The sequence below is a fragment of the Salmo salar genome, chromosome 27, assembly GCF_965601325.2.
Source record: "Salmo salar chromosome 27, fSalSal1, whole genome shotgun sequence".
In the NCBI taxonomy this organism is placed as follows: Eukaryota; Metazoa; Chordata; class Actinopteri; order Salmoniformes; family Salmonidae; genus Salmo; species Salmo salar.
In genome coordinates this window covers 45802501-45828327 of record NC_138317.1, presented here as the reverse complement: position 1 = coordinate 45828327, position 25827 = coordinate 45802501, and the positions used below count along the sequence as shown (strand labels likewise).

General features: G+C 43.6%; 1 protein-coding gene across 1 annotated transcript in view; it reads right to left on the bottom strand.

The window, feature by feature from the left end:
• Nucleotides 1-25827, bottom strand: part of LOC106589143 (protein CBFA2T1) — a 96140-nt gene that overhangs the window by 19940 nt on the left and 50373 nt on the right. Inside the window, exon 2 of the mRNA XM_082970281.1 lies at nt 303-443. Coding sequence (XP_082826407.1) covers nt 303-443 — 141 coding nt within the window. The remainder of the gene's footprint in view (nt 1-302; nt 444-25827) is intronic.

Here is a 25827-nt window from a genome sequence, read left to right as displayed (position 1 = left end):
CAAACGACTGTATACGCTTTTAACAGTAAAGTCTAAACCTGTTTTATTTGGCGCATGTGACCAATAGGATTTTATATTTTATTTGATAGTGTTTTAACTGTCTCATAGTGATATCAGGATACACTATCCGTTTCATGTGATGCTGCCACATATCTAGCTCCCCAGCTGGTGTGTGTGTGTGTGTGTGTGTGTGTGTGTGTGTGTGTGTGTGTGTGTGTGTGTGTGTGTGTGTGTGTGTGTGTGTGTGTGTGTGTGTGTGTGTGTGTGTGTGTGTGTGTGTGTGTGTGTGTGTCAGTACTTACATGTAGTAGGTGTGTAGGAGCTGGTTCGAGGGGCTCCCTGGGTGGTTGGAGGAGGAGGAGGCATGGTGGATGGAGTTAACCTGGATTGTGTTTTCACATCCGCAGGTGAGTTGGGCATAGTGGAGCACTTCTCAGTGTGATCTGGAGACACAGAGTTTTAGATACAAGTAGGTAACATGGATATTTAGATACATGTAGGTAACATGGTCATGTAGGTAACATGGTCATTTAGATACATGTAGGTAACATGGTCATGTAGGTAACATAGTCATGTAGTTACGTGTAGGTAACATGGTCATGTAGGTAACATGGTAATTTAGATACATGTAGGTAACATGGTCATGTAGGTAACATGGTCATGTAGGTAACATGGTCATTTAGATACATGTAGGTAACATGGTCATGTAGATACATGGTTATTTAAATACATGTAGGTAACATGGTCATGTAGGTACGTGTAGGTAACATGATCATTTAGATACATGTAGGTAACATGGTCATGTAGGTAACATGGTCATTTAGATACATGTAGGTAACATGGTCATGTAGGTAACATGGTCATTTAGATACATGTAGGTAACATGGTCATGTAGGTAACATGGTCATTTAGATACATGTAGGTAACATGGTCATGTAGGTAACATGGTCATTTAGATACATGTAGGTAACATGGTCATGTAGGTAACATGGTCATTTAGATACATGTAGGTAACATGGTCATTTAGATACATGTAGGTAACATGGTCATTTAGATACATGTAGGTAACATGGTCATGTAGATGTATTTATGGTCATTTAGATACATGTAGGTAACATGGTCATTTAGATACATGTAGGTAACATGGTCATGTAGGTACGTGTAGGTAACATGGTCATTTAGATACGTGTAGGTAACATGGTCATGTAGGTACGTGGTTATTTAGATACATGTAGGTAACATGGTCATGTAGGTACATGTAGGTAACATGGCCATGAAGGTACGTGTAGGTAACATGGTCATGAAGGTACGTGTATGTAACATGGTCATTGAGATACATGTAGGTAACATGGTCATGTAGGTAACATGGTCATTTAGATACATGTAGGTAACATGGTCATGAAGGTAACATGGTCATTTAGATACATGTAGGTAACATGGTCATGTAGGTAACATGGTCATTTAGATACATGTAGGTAACATGGTCATTTAGATACATGGTTATTTAGATACATGTAGGTATCATGGTCATGTAGGTAACATGGTCATTTAGATACAAGTAGGTAACATAGTAATTTAGATACATGTAGGTAACATGGTCATGAAGGTAACATGGTCATTTAGATACATGTTTGAAACATGGTCATTTAGATACATGTAGGTAACATGGTCATGTAGGTAACATGGTCATTTAGATACATGTAGGTAACATGGTCATTTAGATACATGGTTATTTAGATACATGTAGGTAACATGGTCATGTAGGTAACATGGTAATTTAGATACATGTAGGTAACATGGTCATGTAGGTAACATGGTCATGTAGGAAACATGGTCATTTAGATACATGTAGGTAACATGGTCATGTAGGTACATGTAGGTAACATGGCCATGAAGGTAACATGGTCATTTAGATACATGTAGGTAACATGGTCATGTAGGTACATGTAGGTAACATGGCCATGAAGGTAACATGGTCATTTAGATACATGTAGGTAACATGGTCATTTAGATACATGGTTATTTAAATACATGTAGGTAACATGGTCATGTAGGTACATGTAGGTAACATGGCCATGAAGGTAACATGGTCATTTAGATACATGTAGGTAACATGGTCATTTAGATACATGTAGGTAACATGGTCATGTAGGTAACATGGTCATTTAGATACATGTAGGTAACATGGTCATGTAGGTACGTGTAGGTAACATGGTCATGTAGGTAACATGGTAATTTAGATACATGTAGGTAACATGGTCATGTAGGTAACATGGTCATTTAGATACATGTAGGTAACATGGTCATGTAGATACATGGTTATTTAAATACATGTAGGTAACATGGTCATGTAGGTACATGTAGGTAACATGGCCATGAAGGTACGTGTAGGTAACATGGTCATGAAGGTACGTGTATGTAACATGGTCATTGAGATACATGTAGGTAACATGGTCATGTAGGTAACATGGTCATTTAGGTACATGTAGGTAACATGGTCATGTAGGTAACATGGTCATTTAGATACATGTAGGTAACATGGTCATGTAGATACATGGTTATTTAGATACATGTAGGTAACATGGCCATGTAGGTAACATGGTCATTTAGATACATGTAGGTAACATGGTCATGTAGATACATGGTTATTTAGATACATGTAGGTAACATGGTCATGTAGGTAACATGGTCATTTAGATACATGTAGGTAACATGGTCATTTAGATACATGTAGGTAACATGGTCATTTAGATACATGTAGGTAACATGGTCATGTAGTTATGTGTAGGTAACATGGTCATGTAGGTAACATGGTCATTTAGATACATGTAGGTAACATGGTCATGTAGATACATGGTTATTTAGATACATGTAGGTATCATGGTCATGTAGGTACGTGTAGGTAACATGGTCATTTAGATACATGTAGGTAACATGGTCATGTAGGTAACATGGTCATTTAGATACATGTAGGTAACATGGTCATGTAGATACATGGTTATTTAGATACATGTAGGTAACATGGCCATGTAGGTACGTGTAGGTAACATGATCATTTAGATACATGTAGGTAACATGGTCATTTAGATACATGTAGGTAACATGGTCATTTAGATACATGTAGGTAACATGGTCATTTAGATACATGTAGGTAACATGGTCATGTAGGTAACATGGTCATGTAGGTAACATGGTCATGTAGGTAACATGGTAATTTAGATACATGTAGGTAACATGGTCATGTAGGTAACATGGTCATTTAGATACATGTAGGAAACATGGTCATGTAGGTAACATGGTCATGTAGGTAACATGGTCATGTAGATACGTGTAGGTAACATGGTCATTTAGATACGTGTAGGTAACATGGTCATGTAGGTACGTGTAGGTAACATGGTCATTTAGATACGTGTAGGTAACATGGCCATGAAGGTAACATGGTCATTTAGATACATGTTTGAAACATGGTCATTTAGATACATGTAGGTAACATGGTTATGTAGGTAAGATGGTCATTTAGATACATGTAGGTAACATGGTCATGTAGGTACGTGTAGGTAACATGGTCATTTAGATACGTGTAGGTAACATGGCCATGAAGGTAACATGGTCATTTAGATACATGTTTGAAACATGGTCATTTAGATACATGTAGGTAACATGGTTATGTAGGTAACATGGTCATTTAGATACATGTAGGTAACATGGTCATGTAGGTACGTGTAGGTAACATGGTCATTTAGATACGTGTAGGTAACATGGTCATGTAGGTAACATGGTCATTTAGATACATGTAGGTAACATGGTCATGTAGGTAACATGGTCATTTAGATACATGTAGGTAACATGGTCATGTAGGTAACATGGTCATGTAGATGCATTTATGGTCATTTAGATACATGTAGGTAACATGGTCATGTTGCAAATGCATTCATCCAGATCTGTACACACAGAGGAGAACATATACAGTTTTAGATATACACTATAGGCTAATATCAAAAAACAACTCACAGAACTGTCCACAGTGACAGTATTCTGTTGAAAAGAGACAGAGGGAGAAATGACACACTGTTAGACAACTATTATATGATGAACATTTATTTAGCTAGGTAAGTCTTTGAGAACACATTCTCTCTCTGATAATATACTGATCCACATGGTTGAGTAGTAGAGCCTTGAGTTCTAGCAGACGTATGACGTGTCACACAGGCTGAAACACATTATCGCCTTTCTCAAGTGGCCGATCAGGGGACAGTGGGCTTAGGCGCGTGCACTGGTCGCCCCCGTCTTTCTTTTTTTTCCTCTATTTACCGAAACGCAGATTCCCGGTCGGAATATTATCGCTTTTTTACGAGATAAATTGCATAAAAATTGATTTTAAACAGCGGTTGACATGCTTCGAAGTACGGTAATGGAATATTTAGACATTTTTTGTCACGAAATGCGCCATGCTCGTAACCCTGATTTACCATTTCGGATAGTGTCTAGAACGCACGAACAAAACGCCGCTGTTTGGATATAACGATGGATTATTTGGAACCAAACCAACATTTGTTATTGAAGTAGAAGTCCTGGGAGTGCATTCTGATGAAGAACACCAAAGGTAATAACATTTTTGTTATAGTAAATCTGATTTTGGTGAAGGCTAAACTTGCTGGGTGTCTAAATAGCTAGCCCGTGATGGCTGGGCTGGGTTCGCCCTGTACTAGCACCCCGCTCGTACAGGGCTGCTAGTTCCACCCAGCCAGGACGGGTTGTGCAGGAGGTGCGAGCAAGACCACCTGTGCGCCTCCATGGCCCAGTCTGTCCGGTTTCCGCCTCTCGTGCTGACCCGGAAATGAGTACCTCCAGTCTGGCACGACCAGTACCAGCACCACGGATCAAGCTTCCCATGAGTCAGCCTAGTCCTATTCAGCCTGTTCCCGCTCCTCGCACTAGCCCTGAGGTGCGTGTCCCCAGGCTGGTACCTCCACTACCAGCCCCACGCATCAGGCTTCTAGTGCGTCAGACCGGCAATAGTGCCTCGTCCAGAGTGTCCGGCACCAGTGTGCAGTCCAGAGTATCCGGCACCAGTGTCTAGTCCGGAACCGAGGGAGACTGCCTGTGACCCGGAACCGAGGGGGTCTGCCTGTGACCCGGAACCGAGGGGGTCTGCCTGCGACCCAGAACCGAGGGGGACCGCCTGCGACCCGGAACCGAGGGAGACCGCCTGCGATCCGGAACCGAGGGAGACCGCCTGCGACCCGGAACAAAAGGGGTCTGCCTGCGACCCGGAACTGAGGTAATCTGCCTGCGACCCAGAACCGGTTGAGTCTGCCTGCGACCCGGAACCGGTTGAGTCTGTCAACGATCCGGAACCAAGTGAGTCTGTCGACAATCCGGAACTGAACAAGTGTATATTTAACCTGTTGGGGGTAGGGGGCAGTATTTACACGGCCGGATAAAAAACGTACCCGATTTAATCTGCCCAGAAACTAGAATATGCATATAATAATTGGCTTTGGATAGAAAACACCCTAAAGTTTCTAAAACTGTTTGAATGGTGTCTGTGAGTATAACAGAACTCATATGGCAGGCAAAAACCTGAGAAGATTCTGAACAGGAAGTGCCCTCTCTGACCATTCCTTGAGCTTCTTGACTCTGTTTATTGAAGACTGAGGATCTTTGCTGTAACATGACACTTCCTACGGCTCCCATAGGCTCTCAGAAGGCGGGAAAAAGCTGAATGATGTAATTCAAGCCCCAGGCTGAAACACATTAGCGCTTTTGGCAAGTGCTCTATCAGAGGACAATGGGCTGAGGCGCGTGCACGAGTCGACCCCATGTTTTTATTTTCTTTCGTCTTTGAACCTAAACACAGATTCCCGGTCGGAATATTATCGCTTTTTTACGAGAAAAATGGCATAAAAATTGATTTTAAACAGCGGTTGACATGCTTCGAAGTACGGTAATGGAATATTTAGAATTTTTTTGGTCACGAAATGCGTCGTGCGCGTCACCCGTCTTTACCATTGGGATAGTGTCTTGAACGCACGAACAAAACAGAGGATATTTGAACATAACTATGGATTATTTTGAACCAAACCAACATTTGTTATTGAAGTAGAAGTCCTGGGAGTGCATTCTGACGAAGACAGCAAAGGTAATAACATTTTTCTTATAGTAAATCTGATTTTGGTGAGTGCTAAACTTGGTGGGTGTCTAAATAGCTAGCCCTGTGATGCCGGGCTATCTACTGAGAATATTGCAAAATGTGCTTTCACCGAAAAGCTATTTTAAAATCGGACATAGCGAGTGCATAGAGGAGTTCTGTATCTATAATTCTTAAAATAATTGTTATGTTTTTTGTGAACGTTTATCGTGAGTAATTTAGTAAATTCACCGGAAGTTTGCGGGGGGTATGCTAGTTCTGAACGTCACATGCTAATGTAAAAAGCTGGTTTTTGATATAAATATGAACTTGATTGAACAAAACATGCATGTATTGTATAACATAATGTCCTAGGGTTGTCATCTGATGAAGATCATCAAAGGTTAGTGCTGCATTTAGCTGTGGTTTGGGTTTATGTGACATTATATGCTAGCTTGAAAAATGGGTGTCTGATTATTTCTGGCTGGGTACTCTGCTGACATAATCTAATGTTTTGCTTTCGTTGTAAAGCCTTTTTGAAATCGAGCAGTGTGGTTAGATTAACGAGAGTCTTGTCTTTAAAATGGTGTAAAATAGTCATATGTTTGAGAAATTGAAGTAATAGCATTTCTAAGGTATTTGAATAACGCGCCACGGGATTCAACTGGCTGTTGAGTAGGTGGGACGATTTCATCCCGCCGACCCTAGAGAGGTTAACTATGACCTAAATGAGTCTGCCCACAGCATTGACCGGAAAGAGTCTGCCTACAATCCGCAACAGAGTGAGTCTATCTACGACCCGGAACCCAATGAGTCTGCCTACAGTCTGGAGGACAGTAGGCCGGAACCAGAGCCACCTCCAGGATAGGTGGGTTGGGGAGGGGGGGTGTAGCACTAGTGCCGTCGTTGACGGCAGCCACCCTCCCTTCCCTCCCTTTTTGTTTAGGGGGTGTTATTTTTTGGTGGTATTGGGGATTTTTGTGTTAAGGTGCATTCCGGGGTCTGCACCTTTAGGGGGGGGTACTGTCACGTCCTGACCAGCAGAGGGAGTAGTTGTGTAGTATTTTGGTCAGGACGTGGCAGAAGAAGTCTGTGTATGTGTTTTCTAGTATGTCTGTTTCTTTGTTAGTCTTGTGACTCCTGATTAGGAACAGCTGGAAATCGTTGTTCCTGATTGGGAGTCATATATTAGGAGTGTGTTTTTCACCTGGGGTTTGTGGGTTGTTGTTTTAGCACTGCTTTATGTTAGCTTGCTAACTGTTCCTGTCGCTCTATTGTTTTTTGTTTTTGTGTTCATTTTATTCATTTTATTCTAATTAAATAAAGATGAGCATTCACATCCCGTCTGCGTTTTGGTCATACATTCACCACGACAGCCGTGACACACACTGAAGCCTCAGGACCAGAACATCCAATCAATCAGAATAAACCAAATTACAACACAGTCAAAATAAAACTACATTATTTATTGGGAAACACAAGCACAAACACAAAGCAAAATGCAGTGCTATCTGGCCCTAAATCGACAGTACACCATGGCTAAATATTTGACCATGGTTACTGATCAAAACCTTATAAAAACCTTGACAAAGTACAGGCTCAGTGAGCACAGCCTTGCCATTGAGAAGGGTAGACACAGGAAAACCTGGCTCCCTGTAGAGGAAAGGCTGTGCAACCACTGCACAACAGCAGAACCTGAGACGGAGCTGCATTTCCTGACAAAACGTCAAAAATATAAAATATTTAGAGTGTCATTTCCCCAAATTTGAAACCCTTATTCAAGGTTTCAAAGACCTCTCTGATGAGGATAGGCTACCCGTCCTGTTGGGGGAGGACGCAGAGAGCTGTGTGTTGGCAGCGCACTACATTGCTGCCTGCCATAAGTTGAGGGACAGTGTCTGACAGACCAACCAACCTGCACATGTCCTCTACTGTATGGCTATTGTTATTGTTGAATGTATGGTTATTTTGACCCTTGGTTATTGTTGTTACTGTTGTCCCGTTGACAATTTTGATTCTCATTTTTATTTTTTTATATTGTAAATATCCAAAATAACCTTTGGCAATATGTATATTGTTACGTCATGCCAATAAAGCGAATTGAATTGAATTGAAAATTCAGACAGAGAGAGACAGAGAGAGTGAGAGACGGAGACAGAGAGAGTGAGAGACGGAGACAGAGAGAGTGAGAGAGACAGAGAGACAGAGAGTGAGGGAGACAGAGAGTGAGAGAGACAGAGAGTGAGAGAGACAGAGAGTGAGAGAGACAGAGTGAGAGAGACAGAGACAGAGAGTGAGAGACGGAGACAGAGAGACAGAGACAGAGAGAGAAAGAGAGAGTGAGAAAGAGAGAGTGAGAAAGAGAGAGTGAGAAAGAGAGAGATGGAGAGAGAGAGAGAGAGATACAGAGACAGAGAGAGAGAGACAGAGATAGAGATACAGAGAGATAGAGAGAGACAGAGATAGAGATACAGAGAGATAGAGAGAGAGAGAGACAGAGAGAGAGGGAGACAGAGAGTGCTCATTCCTCCATTTACCATCAGTACCATCATCATCATGCTGCCTGCAGTACAGAACAGCAACACTGTCTGTCTCTACCAACAGATACATGAGTAGTGGTGGTGGTGGTGGTGTCTCCTGTATTTTTATTAGTTTATTATGGATCCCCATTAGTTCCTGCCAAGGCAGCAGCTACTCTTCCTGGGATTTATTATGGATCCCCATTAGTTCCAGCCAAAGCAGCAGCTACTCTTCCTGGGGTTTATTATGGATCCCCATTAGTTCCTGCCAAGGCATCAGCTACTCTTCCTGGGGTTTATTATGGGTCCCCATTAGTTCCTGTCAAGACAGCAGCTACTCTTCATGGGGTTTATTATGGGTCCCCATTAGTTCCTGTCAAGACAGCAGCTACTCTTCCTGGGGTTTATTATGGGTCCACATTAATTCCTGTCAAGGCAGCAGCTACTCTTCCTGGGGTTTATTATGGATCCCCATTAGTTCCTGCCAAGGTAGCAGCTACTCTTCCTGGGGTTTATTATGGATCCACATTAGTTCCTGTCAAGGCAGCAGCTACTCTTCCTGGGGTTTATTATGGATCCCCATTAGTTCCTGTCAAGGCAGCAGCTACTCTTCCTGGGGTTTATTATGGATCCCCATTAGTTCCTGCCAAGGCAGCAGCTACTCTTCCTGGGATTTATTATGGATCCCCATTAGTTCCAGCCAAAGCAGCAGCTACTCTTCCTGGGGTTTATTATGGATCCCCATTAGTTCCTGCCAAGGCATCAGCTACTCTTCCTGGGGTTTATTATGGATCCCCATTAGTTCCTGTCAAGGCAGCAGCTACTCTTCCTGGGGTTTATTATGGATTCCCAGTAGTTCCTGCCAAGGCAGCAGCTACTCTCTCTGGAGTCCAGCAAATGTAAGGCAGTTCATACATTTTATTTTTAAATATTACAATACATTCACAGATTTCACAATACATTGTGTTCCCTCAGGCCCCTACTCCACCATTATCACATATCTACAGTAGTAAATCCAGGTTGCCGTGTGTGTACAGTGTGTATCTTATTGTGTGTGTGGTGTGCATGTGTCTGTGCCTATGTTTATGCTGCTTCAGTCCCCGCTGTTCCATAAGGTGTTTTTCTTGTCTGTTTTTTAACCTCTCTGGGGAAGGAAACAGTATTTTGACATCCGGATGAAAAGTGTGCCCAAAGTAAACTGCCTGTTACTCAGGCCCAGAAGCTAGGATATGCATATTATTAGTAGAGTTGGATAGAAAACACTCTAAAGTTTCTAAAACTGTTACAATAATGTCTGTGAGTATAACAGAACTCATTTGGCAGGCAAATCCCCGAGGACAAACCATCCAGGGAATTTTCTTTTTGAGGTCATAGGATTTTCCAATTGTTTTCTATGGGATGCCCTTTTCATAAGGAACCTGGTTGCAGTTCCTATGGCTTCCACTAGATGTCAACAGTCTTTAGAAATTGTTCGATGTTTTTCTTTTGAGAAATGAAGTAGACCTATTCATTGTAAGTGTCACTCGAGGTGGACTCTACTGTTTTGGTGTGAACTGGAGCACGCTACACGTTGTTTTTATCCGGTATTAGACACAGTTTATTCCATCTTATATTTTATCGATTATTTACGTTTTAGGGTACCTGAGGTTGGATTATAAATGTTGTTTGAAATGTTTGGACCAAGTTTACAGGTAACTTATTAGATACTTTGAAGGCATGTTGGGCGAGTTGAGACTGGTGTACATTTTTGGGACATAAAGAAGGACATTATCGAACAAAATGACAATTTGTGATGTTTCTGGGACATTTTGGAGTGCCAACAGAAGAAGATCTTCAAAGGTAAGGCATTAATTATATCGCTATTTCTGACTTTCGTGGCGCACCTGCCTGGTAGAAATATATTTCTCATGGTTTTCTATGCGGGGCGCTGTCCTCAGATAATCACATGGTTTGCTTTCGCCGTAAAGCCTTTTTGAAATCTGACACAGCGGCTGAATTAACAAGAAGTTAAGCTTTATTTTGATGTATAACACATCTATTTTCAAGAATGTTAAATATTTGAATTTAGTATTTTTTTATTTCACGCTCTGCAATTTGACTGGATGTTGGCCAGGTGGGACGCTACCGTCCTACGTACTCGTAAGAAGTTAAATCTACATTTAATGTTTGTGTCAGTTACTTGGTGTGGAATAAAGTTCCTTGTAGTCATGGCTCTATGTAGTACTGTGTGCCTCCTTTGGGGACTGTGAAGTGACCTCTTGTGGCATGTTTTGTGGAGTATGCATGGGTGTCTGAGCTGTGCGCCAGTAGTTCAAACAAACAGCTAGGTGCATTCAACATGTCAATACCTCTCATAGATCCAAGTAGTGATGAAGTCAATCTCTCTTCCACTTTGAGCCAGGAGAGATTGACATGCATATTATTACTGTTAGCTCTCTGTGTACATCCAAGGTCCAGCCGTGCTGCTCTGCCCTGAGCCGAATGTAATTTTCTTAAGTCCCTCTTTGTGGCACCTGACCACAAGACTGAACAGTATTCCAGGTGCAACAAAACTAGGGCCTGTAGGACCTGTCTTGTTGATAGTGTTGTTAAGAAGGTAGAGCAGTGCTTTATTATGGACAGACTTCTCCCCATCTTAGCTACTGTTGTATCAATATGTTTTGACTATGACAGTTTACAATCCAGAGTTACTCCAAGCAGTTTAGTCACCTCAACTTGCTCAATTTCCACATTATTTATTACAAGGTTAAGTTGAGGTTTAGGGTTTAGTGAATGATTTGTCCCAAATAGAATGCTTTTAGTGTTTGAAATATGTAGGACTAACTTATTCCTTGCTACCCATTCTGAAACTAACTGCAGCTCTTTGTTAAGTGTCGCAGTTATTTCAGTCACTGTAGTAGCTGACGTGTATAGTGTTGAGTCATCCTTTACTCAAAGCCAGTGGCTTGTCGTTAATAAAGATTGGAAAAAGTAAGGGGCCTAAACAGCTGCCCTGAGGTATTCCTGATTCTACCTGGATTATGTTAGAGAGGCTTCCATTAAAGAAAACCCTCTGTGTTCTGTTAGACAGATAACTCTTTATCCACATTATAGCAGGGGGTGTAAAGGCTTAACCCATACGTTTTTCCAGCAGCAGACTATGATCGATAGCGTCAAAAGCCACACTGAAGTCTAACAAAACAGACCCCACAATTATTTTATCATCAATTTCTCTCAGCCAATCATCAGTCATTTGTGTAAGTGCTGTGCTTGTTGAATGTCCTTCAATATAAGCATGCTGAAAGTCTGTTGTCAATTTGTTTACTGTAAAATAGCATGTGTCTGGTCAATCACAATTTTTTTCAAAAGGTTTACTGATTGGTCGGCTATTTGAGCCAGTAAAGAGGGCTTCACTATTCTTAGGTAGCGGAATGACTTTTGTTTCCCTCCAGGCCTGAGGGCAACACACTCTCTAGTAGGCTTAAATTGAAGATATGGCAAATAGGAATGGCAATATCGTCCTCTATTATCAGTAATTTTCCATCCATCCATTGTCAGACACCGATGGCTTGTTATTGTTGATAGGCAACAATACTTTTTTCACCTCTTCCACACTTATGTATGTCATGTTGTATAAATTATTGGAGACAGGCGCAGGAATACGTAATAGGGGGTTTTAGGGGGTTTTAGTACTCCACCCGTGCCATGAAAAAGCACGGGGACGAAGCCTAAAACAACGTATACAAAAACAAAAGAGCGAGGTAAAACCTTGAATAAATACACGGGACTGGGGCTGGGGGACAGGACTGTCTGTGTGTATGGTGAGGGACTGCTTTTATTGACAATTACACGAAGTTGATGCAAAGAGTCAATATTTGCAGTGTTGACCCTTCTTTTTCAAGACCTCTGCAATCCGCCCTGGCATGCTGTCAATTAACTTCTGGGCCACATCCTGACTGATGGCAGCCCATTCTTGCATAATCAATGCTTGGAGTTTGTCAGAATTTGTGGGTCTTTGTTTGTCCATCTGCCTCTTGAGGATTGACCACAAGTTCTCAATGGGATTAAGGTCTGTGGAGTTTCCTGGCCATGGACCCAAAATATCAATGTTTTGTTCCCCGAGCCACTTAGTTATCACTTTTGCCTTATGGCAAGGTGCTCATGCTGGCAAGGTGCTCCATCATGCTGGAAAAGGCATTGTTTGTCACCAAATGGTTCCTGGATGGTTGGGAGAAGTTTCTCTCGTAGGATGTGTTGGTACCATTCTTTCTTCATGGCTGTGTTCTTAGGAAAAACTGTGAGTGAGCACACTCCCTTGGCTGAGAAGCAACCCCACACATGAATGGTCTCAGGATGCTTTACTGTTGGCATGACGCTGGACTGATGGTAGCGCTCACCTTGTCTTCTCCGGACAAGCTTTTTTCCGGTTGCCCCAAACAATCGGAAAGGGGATTCATCAGAGAAAATGACTTTACCCCAGTCCTCAGCAGTCCAATCCCTGTACCTTTTGCAGAATATCAGTCTGTCCCTGATGTTTTTCCTGGAGAGAAGTGGCTTCTTTGCTGCCCTTCTTGACACCTGGCCATCCTCCAAAAGTATTCGCCTCACTGTGTGTGCAGATGCACTCACACCTGCCTGCTGCCATTCCTGAGCAAGCTCTGTACTGGTGGTGCCCCGATCCTGCAGCTGAATCAACTTTAAGAGACGGTCCTTGCGCTTGCTGGACTTTACGACGTTTGGAATGAGACCGGCGTTAGGTAAACTAACACATCATTAATCAGAGGACTCAGAGATCATATATTATAATATCTGAAAGTTATATTAGGAAAATTATAACTTTGTAATCTGAATATTTTCCTTGGTGCCCCGACCTCCTAGTTAATTACAGTTACACGATTAATCAGTTTAATCGCATAATAATAATTACAGAGAGTTATTTGATAAACATGTCTTCCGTTTTAATGATGCCAAAGACACGACAGCTACTACAACCTGCAGTCTTAATCTTTACTACACTACTCACTGTTTAGCACATGACCTTACATGTGAACCCTTAAAGAGATGGGTGGGGCTGGTTTAAAGAGGGTGTGAATGTTTCTGAATGGGTGGAGACAAAGAAGAGCTCTCCAGTAGTAATACCAACACATTCAAGGGCCATTTTCTCAAAAATTAGTTTATACATTTATCAACTTTCAAAGCAGAATTACTTTCTCATTGTTCCTCAACTGTAGTGTCTGATATTGTAGTTCTGAGTCTCTACTTTTATCCAATGTAAAAAAACACAATTTCAAATTTTGCTAAATAAGACCGATTTGAGCCGGTCAGTTACATTTGCACATTGTTACAACACTGCATATAGACATAATATAACATTTGAAATGTCTTAATACTTTTGGAACTCGTGTGACAGTTATTTTTATTGTTTATTTCACTTTTGTTTATTATCTAATTGCTTTGGCAATGTTAACATATGTTTCCCATGCCAATAAAGCCTCTTGAATTGAAATTGAGAGACAGAGAGAACTCAGTAGCACTCAGTTGTAATTTGTGGGCAGAGAGGAACGGAGGTGACACAGCACACAACAGATCTGGAATTTAAACTCTAATCTACCCCAGTCCCTCACCATACACACAGACTGTCCTGTCCCCAGTCCCTCACCATACACACAGACGGTCCTGTCCCCAGTCCCTCACCATACATACAGACTGTCCTGTCCCCAGTCCCTCACCATACACACAGACTGTCCTGTCCCCAGTCCCTCACCATACACACAGACTGTCCTGTCCCCAGTCCCTCACCATACACACAGACTGTCCTGTCCCCAGTCCCTCACCATACACACAGACGGTCCTGTCCCCAGTCCCTCACCATACATACAGACTGTCCTGTCCCCAGTCCCTCACCATACACACAGACTGTCCTGTCCCCAGTCCCTCACCATACACACAGACTGTCCTGTCCCCAGTCCCTCACCATACACACAGACGGTCCTGTCCCCAGTCCCTCACCATACATACAGACTGTCCTGTCCCCAGTCCCTCACCATACACACAGACTGTCCTGTCCCCAGTCCCTCACCATACACACAGACTGTCCTGTCCCCAGTCCCTCACCATACACACAGACTGTCCTGTCCCCAGTCCCTCACCATACACACAGACTGTCCTGTCCCCAGTCCCTCACCATACACACAGACTGTCCTGTCCCCAGTCCCTCACCATACATACAGACTGTCCTGTCCCCAGTCCCTCACCATACACACAGACTGTCCTGTCCCCAGTCCCTCACCATACACACAGACGGTCCTGTCCCCAGTCCCTCACCATACATACAGACTGTCCTGTCCCCAGTCCCTCACCATACACACAGACTGTCCTGTCCCCAGTCCCTCACCATACACACAGACTGTCCTGTCCCCAGTCCCTCACCATACACACAGACTGTCCTGTCCCCAGTCCCTCTCCATACACACAGACTGTCCTGTCCCCAGTCCCTCACCATACATACAGACTGTCCTGTCCCCAGTCCCTCACCATACATACAGACTGTCCTGTCCCCAGTCCCTCACCATACACACAGACTGTCCTGTCCCCAGTCCCTCACCATACACACAGACTGTCCTGTCCCCAGTCCCTCTCCATACACACAGACTGTCCTGTCCCCAGTCCCTCACCATACACACAGACTGTCCTGTCCCCACACTCTCCCCATGCTCCCTCAATCACCTCTCATTGACAACAACCCTACTAGTGTGTGTGTGTGTGTGTGTGTGTGTGTGTGTGTGTGTGTGTGTGTGTGTGTGTGTGTGTGTGTGTGTGTGTGTGTGTGTGTGTGTGTGTGTGTGTACTTACAGCTTTGTAATAGGGATTATTAACACCTAGGTCAGTGTTATGATTAAATTGTTGTTGAGCGCTGGGACAGAACGAAATCAAACCCTGGAGGCAACATCTGAAACTCATCTACAGTCCCTGTTGGCCAGAGAGAGAGAGAGGAGAGAGACATGCTCATCTACAGTCCCTGTTGGCCAGAGAGAGAGAGGAGAGAGACATGCTCATCTACAGTCCCTGTTGGCCAGAGAGAGAGACATGCTCATCTACAGTCCCTGTTGGCCAGAGAGAGAGAGGAGAGAGACATGCTCATCTACAGTCCCTGTTGGCCAGAGAGAGGAGAGAGAGAGGAGAGAGACATGCTCATCTACAGTCCCTGTTGGCCAGAGAGAGGAGAGAGACATGCTCATCTACAGTCCCTGTTGGCCAGAGAGAGAGACATGCTCATCTACAGTCCCTGTTGGCCAGAGAGAGAGAGGAGAGAGACATGCTCATCTACAGTCCCTGTTGGCCAGAGAGAGAGAGGAGAGAGACATGCTCATCTACAGTCCCTGTTGGCCAGAGAGAGAGACATGCTCATCTACAGTCCCTGTTGGCCAGAGAGAGAGACATGCTCATCTACAGTCCCTGTTGGCCAGAGAGAGAGGGGAGAGTACAGCTGTAATCTAGCACCATGACAATACAGCTGTACACTAGCCCCATGATAATACAGCTGTAAACTAGCCCCATGATAATACAGCTGTAAACTAGCCCCATGATAATACAGCTGTAAACTAGCCCCATGATAATACAGCTGAACACTAGCCCCATGGTAATACAGCTGAACACTAGCCCCATGATAATACAGCTGTACACTAGCCCCATGAAAATACACCTGTAAACTAGCCCAATGATAATACAGCTGTAAACTAGCCCCATGATAATACAGCTGAACACTAGCCCCATGATAATACAGCTGTAAACTAGCCCCATGATAATACAGCTGTAAACTAGCCCCATGATAATACAGCTGTAAACTAGCCCCATGATAATACAGCTGAACACTAGCCCCATGATAATACAGCTGTAAACTAGCCCCATGATAATACAGCTGAACACCAGCCCCACGAAAATACAGCTGAACACCAGCCCCACGAAAATACAGCTGAACACTAGCCCCATGATAATACAGCTGAATACTAGCCCCATGATAATACAGCTGTAAACTAGCCCCATGATAATACAGCTGTAAACTAGCCCCATGATAATACAGCTCTACACTAGCCCCATGATAATACAGCTGTAAACTAGCCCCATGATAATACAGCTGTAAACTAGCCCCATGATAATACAGCTGTAAACTAGCCCCATGATAATACAGCTGTAAACTAGCCCCATGATAATACAGCTCTACACTAGCCCCATGATAATACAGCTGTAAACTAGCCCCATGATAATACAGCTGTAAACTAGCCCCATGATAATACAGCTGTAAACTAGCCCCATGATAATACAGCTGTAAACTAGCCCCATGATAATACAGCTGAACACTAGCCCCATGATAATACAGCTGTAAACTAGCCCCATGATAATACAGCTGTAAACTAGCCCCATGATAATACAGCTTGCATTACCTGAAAACACAAAAAAAAGATGTTAGCATCTTAAACAGACTGGAAAACAAAGTGAAGCTTGTTTAACATATTCTCCTAATGTCTCGTAATTTTAATCACTGGCTTAATGTACAACACTTCTACACTCCATGGGGAATAGGGTGTAATTTGGGACTCATCTCATGTCTGGCAGCTGGCCAAACCTGTTCAGAAAGCGAAGGTAGAGTGAGTGGCGGAAGCTATGGAACAAATGCATAATTTTCTGGCAGGTCAGGATGGATATTGATGTAGCTACCTATCGGGTGATTTAATGCACCTCTCAGTCCCACAAAGGATCTCTCTCTCTCTCTCTCTCTCTCTCTCTCTCTCTCTCTCTCTCTCTCTCTCTCTCTCTCTCTCTCTCTCTCTCTCTCTCTCTCTCTCTCTCGGAGACTGATGAAACCAGAATCGAATCAATTTGGAGAGCAATTAAAGCGAAGGCTTTAGCCTCGCTCAGAGGCCTTTATTGCAAATAAATATAATCCTTTGCCCCTGCTAAGTGTTCTGTCCTTCACTACGCTACTCGCCACTCCTGATGCTTTTCATTACAGCAGTAAAAGGTTAGTCACATCCTTAACTTGGGTACCTTCCGCTGTAGTAAAGATGACCCCACTATTACATCAGCCATGACAGACGATGGAACCAGGTCTCTACATTTGAACATTTCTTCTTTCAGCTGCCTTGGAAAAGATATAGAAAAGATGATTTCAACACCAACTGACTGCTTCTTTTGTTAGAGTCCCAGAGTTCTCCTTATCTTGATATAGTCCCAGAGTTCTCCTTATCTTGTTAGAGTCCCAGAGTTCTCCTTATCTTGATATAGTCCCAGAGTTCTCCTTATCTTGATATAGTCCCAGAGTTCTCCTCATCTTGTTAGAGTCCCAGAGTTCTCCTCATCTTGATATAGTCCCAGAGTTCTCCTTATCTTATCTGTTTACATGATGTGACTAAGTCCCCCTGTCCTCACCTAGTTCATATGGTAATATTACCATTCACACAGACACTGTGTTTGGAGGTGAGCTCTAGCTATGATAACAGTGTCTGTCGTGAAATATCACGTGAGACTCATTTTATAGAGGGCATCAATCCATTGTAGAATTCTTCAAAATGGCTGTTGAACACAATTCAACTTTGTGACGTAATATTCTGGACATGGAATGTTCTGCTGCTCTTCATTAACTCTTTTTTTGCGAGCTAAATCAACTTGAAAGAGTGAGCGGGGCTGGTGATGGGGCAAAGCAACCCTTTCTTCTGTGCTCAACTTAGTGTTATTGTGAAAAACACGAACACAGCACACACACACGATGAGGGCAAGGCAAGCCGCAGGAAGCCAGTGAAGTGAACGTTAATGCCGACAAGATGCCAGCGAGACAGACAGAGCCTCTGGGTACTCAGCCACCTCCTGCGCACGGCGGAGAGGTCACAGAGGAATAAAACAGAAAGGAAGGACAAAGAGAGAAGGAGGGATGCTTAGTGAAAAAGTAAAGGCTGGTATCGGAGGGGGTTTACTGACAGAATGGGGTTGTCTGTGTCTGAGCCACAAGGACAGGAGGAAAGCAAGGAGAGGGAGGCAGAATCAGAGGAATGGAAGAAAGCAAGGTTTGAGAACCTGAAATAAGGTAGAGGGAAGAAGTAAAGACAGGAAGGATTATAATTCGTTAGTCTCTCGCTCTCATGCAGTCCACTCCCTCCCCTTCTCCCCCAGAACGGTATACTTAATGAACCTGGCCTCTCCTCCTCTCCCAGAACCATGCAATCAGCCCTGACAGATGAACCAGAATGGAGAGCATGTCCCATCAAACCAACCACTCCTCTCCTGGTGTGTGTGTGTTTTAAAAAAAAAGTATATATATATATATTTTTTACAATAATTTCATTTCATTCACTCCGACTCTTGGCGCACCCCAAAAAAAAGTGTAAAGGGAAGCCAGTTTGGATTTGGCTTCACTCCAATCACATTGCATCGAGAGCATACGTCATTGACAGAAACTCGTTGTGCATCTCGTTGTGTTGGCTGGCTAGCTAGCTAGCTAAAATCGTCCCTTTCCTGAATTAGCCATGGATGGAGATAGGGATTTGGACTTGTGGTTTTACTTAATTCTCCGTACTGGCTAATGATTATAATGGTGATTCTGATCCAAATCATTAATTCATACATTGTGCCGCTGGCCTGAGAGGATGTGTAGTGGTCTGGGTGTAGCTGGTACAGAGGAGTCAGACGCAGGACAGCAGAGATGAGTAACACAAGTAACTTTACTCAAATATTCCAATAACATGTCGTATATACCGAGCCCCACAATAACGGACCGAACATACATAAAACAATCACTCACAAAAACCATGGGGAAAACAGAGGGTTAAATAATGAACATGTAATTGGGGAATTGAAACCAGGTGTGTAAGAGAAAGACAAAACAAATGGAAAATGAAAGGTGGATCGGCGATGGCTAGAAGGCCGGTGACGTCGACCGTCGAACGCCGCCCGAACAAGGAGAGGGACCGACTTCGGCGGAAGTCGTGACAGGATGGAAGTTCAATATGTAGCTAGATGTCACGTCCTGACCAGTAAAACGGGTTATTTGTTATTGTGGTTTGGTCAGGACGTGGCAGGAGGTGTTTGCTTTATGTGGTTCGGGGTTTGTTGGGCTATGTGTTTATGTAGAGGGGTGTTTGTTTAGAGTGTTCCGTTTTTTTGGGGGGGTTATGTTCTATGTTAGTATATTTCTATGTTCTGGTCTAGTCTTTCTAGTTCTATGTTTAGGGTTATTGGTTTGACCTTCAATTGGAGGCAGCTGTTCTTCGTTGCCTTTGATTGAAGGTCCTATATAGAGGGGTGTTTTTGTATTGGGTTTTGTAATGGAAGTTGTTTTTGCATAGCTGTGTGTGTAGCCTGCATTACCGTACGTTCGTTCGTTCGTTCATTAGTTTTCTTGTTTTGTTTTTTCAGTGTTCTAATAAACGTTAAAATGAGCACTCAACCCGCTGCGCCTTTGTCCATTACATACGACGACCGTTACACTAGATGTACAGTACCAGTCAAAAGTTTGGACACAGCTACTCATTCAAGTGTATTTCTTTGTTTTTACTATTTTCTACATTGTAGAATTATAGTGAAGACATCAAAACTATGAAAAAACACATATGAAATCATGTAGTAACCAAAAAAGTGTTAAACAAATCAAAATATATTTTATATTTCAGATTCTTCGAAGTAGCCACCTTTTGTCTTGATGACAGCTTTGCACAGTTTTTGTCCAAACTTTTGACTGGTACTTTAGTAGGCCAATGTTAACTAGCTGGCCTGGCGCATCATTACCCATGAAAGCAAGATGGGCTAGCGAGGAAGTATTTTAGCCAGGTAGCCTAGGACAACAGAAACTAAACGCGTGTACTGTATGACAGAGAAACTGTTTTAATAAAGTAATATAAATGACTAACATTATGGATTAACTATGATGATATCTTGTGTGGCTCCTCAGTTGGTATAGCATGGTGCTTGCAACACCAGGGTTGTGGGTTCGATTCCCACGCGGGACCAGTAATGACTAAAAAGAATGAACGTGTAAACACTCACTAGTGTAAGTCACTCTGGATAAGAATGTCTGATAAATAAAAAGCAGGCGACAGCGTACCTTATTTGGCAACGGTCTTGGTAAGTGGAGCGTGACAATACATTAAGAATGATACTTCCTTGACTAGACTATTGACGTTACACAACATTCTAAAGGCAATAAGGCACATTTCTGAATATGACCAAATTCAATGTTTTTGCTAACCGTATCATACACATCTATGCGCATTACGAAGAGAAAAAAACCCCCAAAGATGTAGGCTATGAGAATTATATTATTATACGTTTATATCCAGTTTTAAGAAGAAATAGAGGACAATGGCGGTGATGTCAACTCGTATGTTTTCCCATCCGGTAAGACAGGTGGCTCTTAGTTCAACAACTCGTATGTTTTCCCATCCGGTAAGACAGGTGGCTCTTAGTTCAACAACTCGTATGTTTTCTCATCCGGTAAGACAGGTGGCTCTTAGTTCAACAACTCGTATGTTTTCCCATCCGGTAAGACAGGTGGCTCTTAGTTCAACAACTCGTATGTTTTCCCATCCGGTAAGACAGGTGGCTCTTAGTTCAACAACTCGTATGTTTTCCCATCCGGTAAGACAGGTGGCTCTTAGTTCAACAACTCGTATGTTTTCCCATCCGGTAAGACAGGTGGCTCTTAGTTCAACAACTCGTATGTTTTCCCATCCGGTAAGACAGGTGGCTCTTAGTTCAACAACTCGTATGTTTTCTCATCCGGTAAGACAGGTGGCTCTTAGTTCAACAACTCGTATGTTTTCTCATCCGGTAAGACAGGTGGCTCTTAGTTCAACAACTCGTATGTTTTCTCATCCGGTAAGACAGGTGGCTCTTAGTTCAACAACTTAGTTCAACAACTTGTATGTATCAATAAGTGCATTGACGACATCGTCCCCACAGCGAACATACGTACATCACTGGATCCCACCCAGGGATCTCCATTACAGGCAACATCCGATACGATTCTCAACACCGGGGCCCCTCAGGGGTGCGTGCTCAGTCCCCTCCTGTACTCCCTGTTCACCCACGACTGCATGGCCAAACACAACTCCAACACCATCATTAAGTTTGCTGACGACACAACAGTGCTAGGCCTGATCACGGACAACGATGAGACAGCCTATAGGGAGGCGGTCAGAGACCAGGACAACAACCTCTCCTTCAACGAGATCAAGACAAAGGAGATGATTGTGGACTAGAGGAAAAGGAGGGCCGAGCACGCTCCCATTCTCATTGACGGGGCTGTAGTGGAGCGGGTCGAGAGTTTAAAGTTCCTTGGTGTCCACATCACCAACAAACTATCAGGTCCAAAAACACCAAGACAATCGTGAAGAGGGCATGACAACACCTTTTCCCACTCAGGAGACTGAAAAGATTTGGCATGGGTCCTCAGATCCTCAAAAAGTTCTACAGCTGCACTATCGAAAGCATGATGACAAATCCTGACTGGTTGCATCACTGCCTGGTATGGCAACTGCTCGGCATCTGACCGTAAGGCGCTACAGAGGGTAGTGCGTACAGCCAAGTACATCACTGGGGCCAAGCTTCCTGCCATCCAGGACCTCTATACTAAGCGGTGTCAGAGGAAAGCCCATAAAACTCCAGTCCCCCAAGTCATGGACTGTTCTCTCTGCTACCGCACGGCAAGCAGTACTGAAGTGCCAAGTCTAGGACCAAAATGCTCCTTAACAGCTTCTACCCCCAAGCCATAAGACTGCTGAACAACTAATCAAATGGCCACTGGACAATTTACATTGACACCCCCACCACCCCTCCTGTTTGTTTTGTACTCTGCTGCTACTCACTGTTTATTATCTATGCATAGTCACTTCACCCCCACCTACATGTACAAATTACCTCAACTAACCTGTATCCCGCACATTGAGAGAGAGAAAGAAAGAGGAGGGAGAGAGAGCGAGAGAGAGAGATAGAGGAGGGAGAGAGAGAGAGAGAGGAGGGAGAGAGAGAGAGGAGAGAGAGAGAGAAATAGGAGAGAGATAAAGGAGGGAGAGAGAGAGAGAGAGAGGAGGGAGAGAGAGAAATAGGAGAGAGATAGAGGAGGGAGAGAGAGAGGAGGGAGAGAGAGAGAGAGAGAGATAGAGGAGGGGGAGAGAGAGAGAGAGATAGAGGAGGGAGAGAGAGAAATAGGAGAGAGATAAAGGGGAGAGAGAGAGAGGAGAGAGAGAGAGAGAGAGAGAGAGAGAGAGAGAGAGAGAGAGAGAGAGAGGAAAGCAAAGAGCTTGTATACTTTATACCCCTCAACGTATCTGCTAAACAACAGCATTTACAACGGAATCAGAGCAAAACAGATAAGTGTTATTTCAAGCTAACACATGAATAGCATAAGTCCCCACACAGACAACACACACTGTACATCACACCAATACAAATGCCAAGGATCTCCACCACGACACACGCTAGTGGAAAACACTGAAAAAAATACTAACTTTCCCGTTTGTTATCAGGACAGCTGGCATCATATCCCTCCCTGTGGAGAGGGAACATGCTTTTATAGTCACATTAGTGCTATGAAACAAACTGGCTGAAATGAAGCCAGTCTGTCCAATGGAATGAGTCGAGGCGCTCTGTGGTTCTCTGGCAGAATGACATGCCGGCTGAAAAGAGGAGACAAGGGGGGAGTTGGACAGACATGTCGACGTGTGGCAGGGATGATAGTGAATGGTAAACGCTTCAGTGATTACGGGTTGTTAATAAGAAGCTGTAAGAGGTCTGGATTCTAACAGGGGTTGTTACTGTGGGTTACGCATTGTCAAGGTTGGTGGCTCAAATATACACACAAATATTCTCAAATACTCAAATACTCAATTACTGTGGGTAGTAGTGTCTAAGATGCAGAACGGAGTACCGGGCGGTAGCCGGCTAGTGTCTAAGGTGCAGAATAGAGTACCGGGCGGTAGCCGGCTAGTGTCTATGATGCAGAACAGAGTACTGGGCGGTAGCCGGCTAGTGTCTATGATGCAGAACAGAGTACTGGGCGGTAGCCGGCTAGTGTCTATGATGCAGAACAGAGTACCGGGCAGTAGCCGGCTAGTGTCTATGATGCAGAACAGAGTACCGGGCGGTAGCCGGCTAGTGTCTAAGGTTGCAGAACAGAGTACCGGGCGGTAGCGGGCTAGTGTCTAAGGTGCAGAACAGAGTACCGGGCGGTAGCCGGCTAGTGTTTAAGATGCAGAACAGAGTACCGGGCAGTAGCCGGCTAGTGTCTATGATGCAGAACAGAGTACTGGGCGGTAGCCGGCTAGTGTCTATGATGCAGAACAGAGTACCGGGCGGTAGCCGGCTAGTGTCTATGATGCAGAACAGAGTACCGGGCGGTAGCCGGCTAGTGTCTATGATGCAGAACAGAGTACCGGGCGGTAGCCGGCTAGTGTCTATGATGCAGAACAGAGTACCGGGCGGTAGCCGGCTAGTGTCTAAGATGAGGAACAGAGTACCGGGCAGTAGCCGGCTAGTGTCTAAGATGCAGAACAGAGTAGCATGCGAAGAAGTTTTAGCCTCTCTAGGGACGAAATCGTGCATGACACAAGTCATTTTTCCAACAATTGTTTACAGACAGATTATTTAACTTATAATTCACTGTATCACAATTCCAGTGCCTTTAAACAGCTTGGAAAATTCCAGAAAATGATATCACGGCTTTAGAAGCTTCTGATAGGCTAATTAACATAATTTGAGTCAATTGGAGGTGTACCTGTGGATGTATTTCAAGGCCTACCTTCAAACTCAATGCCTCCATGCTTGACATCATGGGAAAATCAAAAGAAATCAGCCAAGACCTCAGAAAAAGAATTGTAGACCTCCACAAGTCTGGTTCATCCTTGGGAGCAATTTCCAAAAGCCTTAAGGTACCACGTTCATCTGTACAAACAATAGTTCACAAGTATAAACACCACATGACCACGCAGCCATCATACCGCTCAGGAAGGAGACGTGTTCTGTCTCCTAGAGATGAACGTACTTTGGTGCAAATCAATCCCAGAACAACAGCAAAGGACCTTGTGAAGATGCTGGAGGAAACAGGTACAAAAGTACCTATATCCACAGTTAAACGAGTCCTATATCAACATAACCTGAAAGGCCGCTCAGCAAGGAAGAAGCCACTGATCCAAAACTGCCATTAAAAAAGACAGACTACGGTTTGCAACTGCACATGGGGACAAAGATCGTACGTTTTGGAGAAATGTCCTCTGGTCTGATGAAACAAAAAGAGAACTGTTTGGCCATAATAACCATCGTTATGTTTGGAGGAAAAAGGGGGAGGCTTGCAAGCCGAAGAACACCATCCCAACCGTGAAGCATGGGGGTGGCAGCATCATGTTGTGGGGCTGCTTTGCTGCAGGAGGGACTGGTGCACTTCACAAAATAGATGGCATCATGGGGAGGAAAATGATGTGGATATATTGAAGCAACATCTCAAGACATCAGTCAGCAAGTTAAAGCTTGTCACAAATGGGTCTTCCAAATGGACAATGACCCCAAGCAAACTTCCAAAGTTGTGGCAAAATGGCTTAAGGACAACAAAGTCAAGGTATTGGAGTGGCCATCACTAAGCCCTGACCTCAATCCCATAGAAAATGTGTGGGCAGAACTGAAAAAGTGTGTGCGAGCAAAGAGGCCAACAAACCTGACTCAGTTACACAACTCTGTCAGGAGGAATGGGCCAAAATTCACCCAATATATTGTGGGAAGCTTGTGAAATGCTCCCGAAACATTTGACCCAAGTTAAACAATTTAAAGGCAATGCTACCAAATACTAATTGAGTGTATGTAAACTTCTGACCCACTGGGAATGTGATGAAAGAAATAAAAGCTGAAATAAATCATTCTCTCTACTATTATTCTGACATTTCACATTCTTAAAATAAAGTGGTGTTTCTTTAATTTTTACTAGGATTAAATGTCAGGAATTGTGAAAAACGGAGTTTAAATGTATTTGGCTAAGGTGTATGTAAACTCCCGACTTCAACTGTACATGCATGCTCTTCAACCGATTGATGCCAGCACCTGCTTGCCCGTCCAGCATCACTACTCTGGACGGTTCTGACTTAGAATATGTGGACAACTACAAATCCTAGGTGTCTGGTTAGACTGTAAACTCTCCTTCCAGACTCACATTAAGCATCTCCAATC